We start from the raw sequence: 13084 nt of genomic DNA, 5'->3' as shown, positions 1-13084 counted from the left end.
ATATAATGCACTTACTTTATTACATTTTGTATTCTTGCTTATTATTCGTCCACTATACAATTTGTAAACGATCACTCAAAAGCTCTTAAAATATAAATATACTTAACACCATACTATGAATTTGAATAGTCAGAACAAATTATTTTTCCTGGCGTAGAGTTTTGTATAAAAATATTATATTTATAATTTTGATTAATTCACTAAAATCTCGAAGAACAATATTTAAAAACTACTTTGGGGATTCAACAAATGTTGTCTAAAATATTGAATATTAAAATTATGTTTATTATTAGTTTCGTTTTTCTGTAATAAGTTCATTATTATTTTTGTAATCTAATTTTCACTTAAAAATGTTAACTTTCATATCTTTCACAAATTAAATAAATTAATGTGTTATCTAAGTGTTTTGTATAAAAGAGACAGTACTTTTCTTATTTAAGTTTTATAATCTTGGATCAACCAAAGGCTAATTTTAGGAGCGAAAGAGTTGAGTAAGTTCTTTTTGAGTTTACTTGTTTTAAATTGGTCAACAACTCGAATGAATTCCATAAAAGTCCTTTCTGGGGTTATTTTCCTTTGTTTGTGGACCTTCATATCTCAAATCACAAACCAATTGTTTCAAACTGTAAAAGAGTCCGATGGATATTTATTGTGCGGCGTTTCGTCGGTTCGGCACTCAAAGTGAAAAGTTTTTACACAAAAGCTAAGTTTGAATTTTTCACAGTGATGTTTTATTTTGCGAATATATATCTTTCACCCAAGGATACAAAAGTATCGTTCTTTAAATAACTTAATATTCTAATGCAGTTAATTAAGATCTCTTTGGATTTCGATAAGAAATTATTTTCAGGAGAAATTAAATTTATTATGCCGAGTGCACAAACAATAAATAATGCTAATGGCCAATGTATTTCGGTAATATATATGTACCTATTGTAATAGTAGGTATATAAATTATTTTAACAAAACAAAAACAAAAAATATGTGAATTCGTATATTGTTATCAAATATTGGGAGTAATATAACCGTTGTAAAATTTAAAATATGTATTCGTATTTATGAATGACTGAATGATCGTATTCGATTTTAATATCATTACATATTATAATAATACAACATTATATTTATATGTGACATTGTTACGAATTATATTTATATTTTGATAAAATCGAATTACCACGTCATGGCATGAATCCAATATTTCTACACAGTCAAACTCTGTAAGAACATTCTCAATATAATGTACATAATAACATTACGACTCAATTTACTTCCACTGAAATAGGCGTTTATGAAATCAATCGTTTGATGATATTGTACGGTATAAGAAGTTACATCTTTTTTCACAGTGCGATTTCATTGTACGAATTGTTTTTTGTTTTCGATAAACACGATAATGAAAAACGCTTAAAGTACGTTCCACACACGTGTTCTTCATAAATTATTATTATGTTGTTTAAGCTGATTTATTTCTGTTCATTAATCGTATTCGTTTGTCCAATTAACAACAGCAGATACATGTCGTTCGCGTCTGCCAAGATGTCCGGAATACTTTACCGGAACATCTAATTACGCGGTTACAGAAATTTCGGATTACTCTGCGGCCGGGAAGCGGGAATGTTTGGGGGTCGAGTTAAGGCGTAAGCTCTTCGTCTTACCAAATTGCATCCGAAAGACATGGAGATTAATTTCACAGTAAACGCAACCGCAATTCCAAGGCCCGTGCACCATTCGCTAATCGCACATCTTAAATGAATACCGTTTACACCTCTTTCGTTTGCCGTTTTGGAAACAAAATAATACAATTTACTCGTCGTAAACCACACGACCTTCTCATAAAATCGTCATTAACCCCCAAAATAATTTAAAAGTGCAAAGCAATTTATGTCAATATTTCATTATTAACATAAAAAAAAAACATACTTTACTCGGTATACCTTCGCAAAGAGCGATAAATGAGGGGAATTAAAATTATGTAAAAACATATCCAAAAGTAGATATAATAGAAAAACAAATTGTATGGATATTAATTGAAAATAAAAATGTATGTATCAACATTTGTAAAGCAAATTATTTAACCATTTCTAAAAACAAAAAATATTTATATAAGTACCTTCAAAAAATGTAAAAAAATGTATTGAACATTGACGTTGGCATAATATTATTCTATATCATTAACCAAGTTACTAACATTAATAGGTATTTTTTTAATTTAAAACGTGTAGTATTACATATATATTATATATTTTACGAACTAAAATTAATTATGTAATAAGTAAATTGAATTAATTTAAAAAAAATAAATATTTTCTAACACTAAAATTGGCTAGGTACTTATTATGTATTGATTATATCTCACTTACAATCTACTAATCTACTAAATATGATACGTAACAAAATTATAAACACGTTAGTCCAATCTACAATTTGCAGGTATATTACATTAAAATGCATTTATAAAATTACAAAATCACTTTATAAAAAAAATTGTTTAATGATTTTATCATCGTGTTTCTGTGCTTTTACAGAGTTCTAAAATGTATCTACCTTTTTACAGTAGTATATCCTATTGAAATAAAATTAATCAGAAATACTTTAATATGGAAACGCTAACGTTTGATTATTACACAGTCTAACGTAAACATGTTTAATATGTTATCGAGAAATAAATACGTTCCATTAAAAAATAAAAAGCCATTTCGTGTTTCCGCTATTTTGTTATGAAGGTTTCGCTACAATATAATGCTGTGTACCTAATGGTAAATATATATATTTTTTTAGTAATGTGATCTCAGTGAGTATGTTTTTATCCAAAACAATTTAAAATGTTCAACTTAACTGAAGGTATCGAAATACTTCTTTGAAAAAACTACAACAAAGCATTTCAGGACCCGAATTATCCGACACATGTATAATATATTTCTTCGTTACATTTTCTGTTTTCATCAAAACTTAGCAGATTTCAAGTTATGTGACGACAATTTCTTTCACTTCTGATTTTTTACGTCACGAATAGTTGTTTAGCGTACACTTCGGATTTTAAGTTTGAAATTGAAATTACTGTTTGTGGATGTGCTGAAGGCGTAAATGGAGTTCCTTAAAGGCACTATACAATGTAATATATAACTATTAGGTAACGTTAGAAATGTTCGATCGCAAGACGGTTTTAATCTCATCGTTGTAATGCACCAATTTGTACTTTCTTAGCAAAACCACAAACAGCGTCCCCGATGGATAGAGTTCCGTTGCACAAGGCACGCTAATTTAACTACGTAGTCTTATGATGCGCAACTCAAATTACCATAATTATTATTTAAACAACTCAGTTCGTGTAGGGGTCAGTTGCTATTGGAGTTCCGTCTGACAACTTAAGTATTACGATTATCGTACTTAACGAAAATAATCCTTTTAACATCATTATTTTCAGGTCGAAAGTCTTCCATAATTATTATTAAAATTTGTTTAATAATATTCTAAATTCCGACCACCTTGATATGTACTATTTTACTACAACGTTATGTAACATGATACATTGAGCGTGGATCAGACAGTGAACGAAATTCCGAATAATTAAATACAATGTTAGGAAAAGTCCACTCTATAATTTATAAATGTTATTTTTGGAAAACAGATGTAGTGCACCGAATGCCAATCTGTTGTTTATTTTCATGTTTCTGAAACATTTTAAATATAATTAATGGACATCAAAAAATAAACATTTCGATCCGACGTGTGATGCTATGTTAGCATCTAAAAAACATTATTTCATATTTTTTTTTTTTTTAATCATGACTTATTATAGTGTTTATAAAATAAAATGTGTCTAACAATTTTTAAAGTTGTTATAAACTAGTCTATACCCGTGGGACATATAAAAAACTTCTATTAGGTATTAGGCATTATAATATTAGGCTAATATAAGACGGATCTCTAGACATCGATAATATATAGAATAATGTTATCACGAATTTTCAACAATGCTCGACTAAACCTCAATGTGACATTTACACCTAGAGATTATAACCTGTATAATTTAACATAATGGAATGACTAAATGTCTAGAGATGATAATTAATAAACAATGATAAAAGACCCTCTGACCCAATCAACAGAGGATGAATAAACGGATTCTGAGAAACTATCCATTTTATATACGACATTTAAATAAATAACAATGATAGTTGACTCTTAAGGTAATCAAATATAGTCGAATTCCAAATTATTTTAAATTTAAATATTAAAAAAAAAAAAAACACCAGAAAAACTACATTACAGGATTAGTGTCATTATTCATTAATATATACATAATAATATAGATACTAAAAATAATTATCAATTTTTTTTATATTAGCATTTTATAGACATGATATTTAGTTTTAAAAATATATCTTATATTATATTTTTTAGTTACTTAGTTTTTTTTTTATTTTTATAGATATTTTAAACGTTCGATTTTTTAAAATTATTTTTCAGTAAAAAGATTAACAATTAAATACAAAATTTTTCAAGTTGTTCATTTTGGAATCAAAGATATTGAAAATAAAATAACATAAGTATGTTATACAATACACATAATTTTTTTTAAGTACAATTCATGTATTTTACATAATTCTGTCGAAATTTTACGATTATTGGAATAAAAAAAAATTTTAATCGTTTTGTTGTAATTCAAAAATCGTATTGACTTGGAAACTATTCCCAATTATGCACATACATTACATATGTACAGGTATTTACGTATATTCATATTTTTTTTCTACACGCAATTCAATTATTGGAATATTCATACTATTTTTAATCTTAATATATATCTGCTGTATAATATAATATAATCGATAATTGTGGGAAAAATTAGTTTCATTTTGTATTATATTACTATTAAGCAAATAAATAATGAAATATCTTTAGGAATAAAGACGGCACATAGTCTGCTCAGAATCTCTATTCGTATGCAATAGCCAATGATTTATTATTAAATTCAAATTTAACACATCTATTATATCTTATATTATTAATATGTACGCAATGATGAGGTATATTCAAAGCTTACTGTTATACACACTTGAAAAAATTCCTTTGTATTTTTTTTCTTTAGTTAATTACCTAATTCAAATTAAAAAAATATCCACTTTAAAGTAATTTTATTAATAGACTCAACTTTAAACAATAAAAGTACCACATAATTATTTTAGAGCATTATCATTTATCATTGTAAAAATTGTGATTATTGGAATACAAGAATTGCAAAAAAAATACCTATTGTTACAATTATAAAAAAAAAAAAAAATTATTTTTCATACACTTAATTTATTATGAACATTTCCCTACGCAACCATCTCAATAATCTTTTGTTAATGAAAAGATTACATTATTTTAGGTATTCTGAAAAAAAATCTTAAAAAATATAATCTTGCACAAAAATACTGTTTAATATTACGTAAAATAATAAAACTTTTTAATATATTATGCAATATCCGGTTTCATAGACAATAAGTCTGTGTACTTAATTATTCTATTAATCAACTGTAAGAACTGTAAGAACTCTTCGATTTATTTAGTTTATAAATTAAATTCGTTTGCATATACATCAGGCATACAGTTAAATAATTTTTATTTTTAAAATAGTCTTGAAACTTTTTATAGTTTTTTTTTTTTTTTAAATGTATTTAATAACTAGTTCAATAAGCGTTATTTACTTTAATGCGTATTATAATTTAGGATTATTTAATAGCATATCGAACTGACAGAAAATTATCACCTCATTATTTCCAGCACGGTTTCGAACATTCACGTCAAAATCATACTGAAAAAATTAAAGGTAGGTAACACGCTTTATAATTTTAGGTATATTTTATGGTTTACTCTGAAATCTGAGTGGACACCAAAGTATGATTATATTTTCATCGTGAATCTATTTTTTTTTTAAATATATTATGTTAAATGTTCAAATCCAATAAAGACAATATTATACGATCAATATTGGTACAACCAATCGGAATTCATTTATATTAATAGTTTAGTTTGCAAATTTTTGTGGTTAATAATTATTATTATGTTTACCTAATATATGTGGATTAGGCCTACACCGGAAAATCACAGAAAAAAACGCACCATTGTATGTAATACCTAAAATACCACACGAGCTTATAGATAACATAACTATTAATATCACTAATATAGTTACTGGAATTCGTTATTCGATGTAATATTTAAGTTGTTGTGGAAATTTAAACAGTTTTACTGCGAATAATAAATAGACTATTTCTCCGTTGTGTACGTGTATAGCCTACTATAGTTTATTTTACACATTTAGCCATTCAATATAGGTGATTTTTGTATCATGTATCTTTTGTAGGTAGTTGACAAGGTTGAAGAGCCGTTTTCGTGCAACTACTGTATCAATACGGTAATACGTGTCTTGATTCATTACTATGCATTTTGGATAGCAAATCTTATAATTATAACCAAAATACGATCAAAACAGTCTAATGCAGCGGTTCCTAGACTTTTTTTTCCGTGGCGCCTTTTTTTGGACCCAATTTAGCCACGGTGTCCTGCTGTGATTAACACAAAAGACAGAACAATAAAAATACTCATTGATAACCAATTTTACGTAGACCGCGGTGCACAGTTTGGGAACCGCTGGTCTAATTTTTATAGTCGCACTAGTAAAATGGGTTTTTATGAAAAAAAAAAAAACAGTACACACTAATTATTACATGACATCACAAACGCATATTATATTACATTAAAATACTACTTGACGAATCTATAGTTGGGTATATCGATTTGATATTATATGTTATAATATTTTATTTCCCTCTCTAGCCAGTAAGTTGCTGCCGCTGAGTGGTTGCTTGTAAGTCCTCAAACATGCGCTCATAATAAAATTATTGATAGATTTCATGTAATGTAATTTAAGTTAAAATAATAATAATAATAATATTTTACTCCCGCGTTGTTCCTTCGATGAATTTCGTATTAGTTAACCTACATAAATCGATTGCCTAATGACTACCGTATTTCATTCTCCATCATATACTATCAGAAAAATCCACTTCCCTACACTATATACGAAAATTTTTGTTCGATAAATGACGTACGATCGATAAGAATGGAAATAGAAGACTAAAGTTGGTTACAGTAGGTGTGACACGTCTATCATCATGCTGCCATTAGAATCAAGATACTAGAAGGGGGGAGTACTATTAGACCCACAAGAAAACAGATATAATACTGTAACTATATCATAATATACGTGTATTTCTGTGCTCTGATTGGATGTATTCGTCAGTCGTAATGTTTCAATCTTTTTTATGGCCGAGTATTAAATATCATATATATTTTCACAAAATAATATACACGTTTATTAAATTTGAATAATTCAAAATTGCTGTATAAGATGAATAATGGTTCGAGTGTAGCTTATTTGTCAAATATTATTCTCTAGAATGGATCATCTAGTATTTATAAGACAAAGGAAGGAAAATATATACAAACAAAAAGCATAAAAAATAGAGTATTGAGTGGATTAAATTCGGGTAATTTAATTATCTTCATATAATCTTGAATACATTAAGACATAAAACAACAGGAAATATTTTAAGAACTATGATAATAATAACAATTATTATAAAAGTAAGTGTTATAATATAGTGTTGATAGACTTTGATACATTATTTATTAATAATTAATATGAAAATAAATTTTTTGTATATTTTATTTAATAAAATAGGAGTATGTTTAAAATATTATACACTATAATTTAAATAAACTAAAATATATTTGAGTATAATATCTATAAGTTTTTAATTTTAGTAGAATTATTCAAATTTAGTTTTTTTAGAATAATCAATTAAATAGTTTCCAAAAATGAAAATAAAATAAATATATCTTGGAAAATAGTTCGAGAAAATATCACTAATTTTTACATAATATTATAAATGGTACATATTAAAAAAAAATTTACAGTAGAAGAACATGACAATTTTTTTTCAAAGATAAAATAGTAAAAATTTAATTTAATACAAAAATGATTTACATATAACTACGGGTCTATGTCTTAAAAGACATTTTACAAAGAAAATCATTATGAGTTGATATTCAAACATAATGTTTCAAAGATATGTTCTAGCCATATTTAAAGAAAAATATTATTTTTTACTAGACATTGCATTAGTTTTATATAGTTAACGTATTTTGATTTGACGCTCTAGTTAACTTTATTCTGCATGGACATTCCAATATAATATGATGTACCTACTTTATTAAGACGAGCTTTCGTTAAAAAAAAACATTCCAAAATAACGCAGGTGTTATATTTAATCAATTTTTTTCTTAAACGTAGCAAATTCAAGCAGAGTTTCTTTAAAATGAGTCACGTTAAAATAAAATGTATATAACTAGAATGTCTTTTAAACACATTTAATTGGATCTTTAATAGCTTTTCTCAAGGTTCTCGTTAAGTGAAAAAATCGTAATTGAAAATCTACCATTGATCGCGGCCAAAACAGAACCGTTTTTTTATTCATCGCTAAATATTTTTGGGCATTTAATTGGTTTTATGCGTTAATTAATGTCAAGAATAAATCACATTGGAACACACAATTAGAATAGACGGTATAAGCGACTGGATGATATAAAATATAGATATACCATGTTTGACGAGATTAACATATCCTATGAATAATTTCACATGGCTTTATGTATATGGCTGAAAACTTTTTATGCAATTACCCTGTCCGGATTATACATATAAGTAAAAAAAATACCTTATGCATGAAATTTTTCTATAAAAAATTGTTGTGCGGTTGAAAATGAAAACATAAAGGTCAGTAAATATAAAAGAAAAATTGTTTTTGAATTTTTCAACTGAATATTAACAACTCAAAACAACTTTGGAAAACAACATAATTTGATAACTTTATTATGTTATGTTTTACGTGTAATCGCGTTATCATGTTATCGTTACGAAACGCATTCTTGTGCTTACTATGATTTTAATTAAGACGCATATAAGATTACAATTTACAATACCATACATTTTACAAATGACCTCGGCTGTCAATGTATATTCAGATCAATGAAAAAAATACGAAGAAGATTATACAACTAATTCGATACCAACAGGTTTTCGTACAACGCCTATGCTTATATAATAAAATACTACAAATTATAATATAATTATTAATTATTATTATGAAAATATGGTTTTAATAATAATGAAAAAATAATTAACGAAAGGTTTCTTCAATGTTCTTATAGTTCCCATATTGAATAACGGTGATGGCGCGTATACGAAGAAAAATAAATCAACTAAAACAACGATAGGACATCTGAACCACGTTAACCCCGAAAACAACCCATGTAATGGAACCTAAACAAATGTTCAGCTGACTTGGCGCAATGGGACTGCTTATTAAAAATGTCTTGCGCATTGAAGCTCTGCAGAGCATTGTAAGGACTTAGGTAAGGTGGTCGCTAGGGATTTTTAGCAGTGTTCGTTTTTCGTACATTTCCAACACTCGCAACAGGAAATATACTTACTACGAAATTGAGTGAAAACTCTAGTTATAATATATAAATATATTTTAAGTGTATATAAATATTTTATGAGATTTAATAGTATGATTTTATACAAATTATAAATTAAAATTAATTTAATTTGTATAATATTTAATGTTTAGTAGGTATTAAATATGTTTTTGGATATTTTATAGTAGCGTCTTAATATTTATCTTTTATATATATATATATTTTTTTTAAAAATCCACATTTGTCAAAATAAACTATTATTATAATTTATAAATGTTATACAATTGAAAATTTTGTGTCTTAATTTAAATATTACAAATATATTAATATATTTTTTAACAAATATTTGGTAAATTATGAATTGATAATATTTCCATTTTACCTTTATAACTATATTCTTATTTCAGTTATTTTAAGCCATCGTTAATATGAAGTATTTGATTTTAATGATATTTTATAAACTTATGTTTTGGGATTGGATTTGTGGGTAAATATTGCTTTACTGTGTGAAGACTTAATTATGATATCATATAACTATAGTAAGAGTATATTATATAAAGAAAATGTACTATGCAGTCTTAAATTTGATAACATATAACGGCTATAATAAACAATATAATGTATTATTCCGTAAATTTCATTTATTTATAGAAACATTTGCTGGAGCTGATTAACTAATATTATCAAGAATATATTTAATTTAAGAATTTCATTCAAATAATAATTTTCTGAAATATTGTAATATATTGGTAATACTATTATCAAAACTTCAACTATTTACTTTGTTCAATTAACCATTGATTAAAATGTAACTATCAATAATAATTGATAAATCGTTATCAAAATATTTTAGTAGGTATTCAAAAAAAAAAAAAATTATTCAATTTATGTGCCTTATAATTTGTCAATAAACTATCGAGTAAAACGCATTCATACAAAACATAATGAGTCGCATACAAATTAATTCGTTTTAGGAAAGCTTGATAAATAAATTAATAATTAGTAAACGAGTAAAAAAAAAATGTATATATATATATATAAACAAATTCAATAGGAATTTTATAGCGTGTTTAAATCTAGACAATTTGATCATCGGAAGATTAATTATTATTTTGTTCGGCATAAGTAATCATCAGCTCATTTAAAACATGAATAAAATCAATTTTATTCACTTCGTTCACTTCGGGGTATGGCGGTAGTTTCAATGCTCACAGGATTGAGGGCGAGGGAAAAAATAAATTGTATGTATAAGTTTTTTGTTGAACAAATATAGTTATAGTAATCGGGGTGTCATATCAACATTATTTCGTCACACACTAAAAACACGGAATTCATAAAACTAAACAAACCTAAACAACAGTATATTCCGACCCAGAATTAAATTAAATTATGTTTTGTTCCGGTCTAAATTATTCAATATTATCAGTTATATACGTATATAATGTGTAGAAACGTTATAGTTTTTACTCGTGCATTTTATTGGTATACGCACTTAAAAGTATAAAAAAAACTGTGTCTTACACGTTAAATATAATAATAATAATCTGCTGTAGAAAAAAGTTTAGTTCTATTAAGGTGGGTGTAAAACCCCAATAAATATTAAAAATTTAAAATAATATTTCTTCGAGCCATTTTGTTTGTTATACGCTTGTTATATACCTATAATCAATGGGCAATATTATACTTACCGCCGTAGAATTCATATTTTATCGAAACATCAATTTTTTTGAAAATTAAAAATTCTAAAATATCTTTTTAATAAACAAATCAAATAAAACAAAACCAATTAATATACGTGTGTGCATATATAAGTCTCATAAAAAAGCATCGCTTTTATCATAAAGTGCATAATTCAATTGACTGCTGACCGTACACAGTTATTGCAACGAACCATCATTAACTTTTGCTTGGTTCTTTGCAATCGCTAGAAGTACCTATATAATTGATTGGTACATAACAAAATATTATATACATACTCGAAAATACAAGTATTAACTAATTAAACAGTTAAAGCCAAAGTACTACATGATTAATTACTTTATAGTTAACTTAACTATTTAAATGATCTATTGTAATAAGGTTCAGTTAATTTGGTTTAATTTGATTTAATTTTCTGTACACAATCATTTTAAAAACAAATAAATATTCATTATTTTGATGTTAATCTAATTGATACAAGCGTATTTTTAATTAAACCACTATAGTTAGGGCGTAATTAAAAGGAATAGTACCAATAGGAAGAATTTTTGGCAGAATATTTAGTTATCGTTAAAAAAAAAAAAAGAGAGTAGCACAATAGCTATATGTAGGAATTAAACATTAAGAATTTATTAACTTTTTTTTGACCGATTTAAGTAAATACTATTTTCCATAATTTTAACTTTGCATAGTTAAATTTAAAATTGTTAACTATATATGTACTTATACCTTAACGTTATCAATGTTGACTTAACTTAGTTAACTAAGATAATTGTCTTTCGTTAACTCGGTAACCTTTGGTTTGAGCATATATGTATGTAAGATGTTTATGTTTCACTAAAATCTAATCAAGTCTTATTATGAGTTTATTATAAACATGCTTACTTCGTATAAGCATTTTTATGTTTCCGACCGGAGATACGATCAAACCACGTGTATATGCAGCGTGTTTTCAACCTATTTTAACGGGCGACTTACCTTTTGTAAAAGTTCCGTGCACTCGATATCGGCGAAATCTGGTGATGAGTAGATTTTCATTTCTTGTATGGCCCCCTTAAACGACAGAACAAAAACCCACGTGAGCAACGTGTTCATGATAATGGTGTTAAAAACAATGTTATATTGTTCGGTAGGTATTAAATCGATACAACACACATCGGACGGAGTTGATATATTTTATTCATATGTATAAAAAAAACACATAAAAATCGAAATATATCAACAGAACGCAAGCGATTTCTCGGTAATAAATAACGCAATAATATCGATGATATAATAACAATATTATTGCTGTTATTATCGTTATTATTACGTCTTAACGTTCGTATTTGCGGTCGTCACTGTAGAAGGTACGCGGCGAACCATCGTCGTTCACCGGTCGCCTATACCGCCAACGACTATCACGACTACTAAAACTACCGAGACGATAATCGTCTTGGATCATTCGCCGCTGCTGCTGCTGCTGCTTCCACGTGCTCGTGTCGGGGATCTATAGGTGGACAGTGCGTGTATGCCGAGAGTTCCTAAAATAACGAACTCGCGCGTGCGCTAACCCTTCACGTAAAAATACGTTGTCGACAACCGATCCGCGAGTGACTTGACGTAACTACACGTATATATTTTATTCATTTGTCGTTCGTCAAAATTTTGAATTTAAACACGTTTCGGTGAGAGTGGCAGACCAATGATTACTTCGCGGCAATGGTCTTATTACAGCGTGTTAAAGTCATTTCATTTTAATATCGCAAACGTTTAGGCTGATTTTTCGATAGTCTTAAAACAAACGCAATAAACGCGCGGCGTGTCAGATGAAACAATATAGTGGCATGTGTTCCACAGTTACCTAATTAAT

At 27.0% G+C, this 13084-nt stretch overlaps 1 protein-coding gene across 4 annotated transcripts in view; it reads right to left on the bottom strand.

Annotated features, from left to right (window-relative positions):
* Positions 1-13084, bottom strand: part of LOC113551069 (collagen alpha-1(XVIII) chain-like) — a 229410-nt gene that overhangs the window by 88506 nt on the left and 127820 nt on the right. For 3 of the 4 annotated variants that reach the window (XM_026953101.1, XM_026953103.1, XM_026953102.1), the window contains exon 5: positions 12211-12285. The exons of the other annotated variant lie outside the window; for it this stretch is intronic. In XM_026953101.1, coding sequence (XP_026808902.1) covers positions 12211-12285 — 75 coding nt within the window. The remainder of the gene's footprint in view (positions 1-12210; positions 12286-13084) is intronic. 4 annotated transcript variants of the gene reach the window in all.

This window comes from Rhopalosiphum maidis, chromosome 2, assembly GCF_003676215.2.
Source record: "Rhopalosiphum maidis isolate BTI-1 chromosome 2, ASM367621v3, whole genome shotgun sequence".
Taxonomy (NCBI): domain Eukaryota; kingdom Metazoa; phylum Arthropoda; class Insecta; order Hemiptera; family Aphididae; genus Rhopalosiphum; species Rhopalosiphum maidis.
Note: the sequence above shows the minus strand (reverse complement) of the source record. Positions and strands in the feature narration are given on the sequence as shown.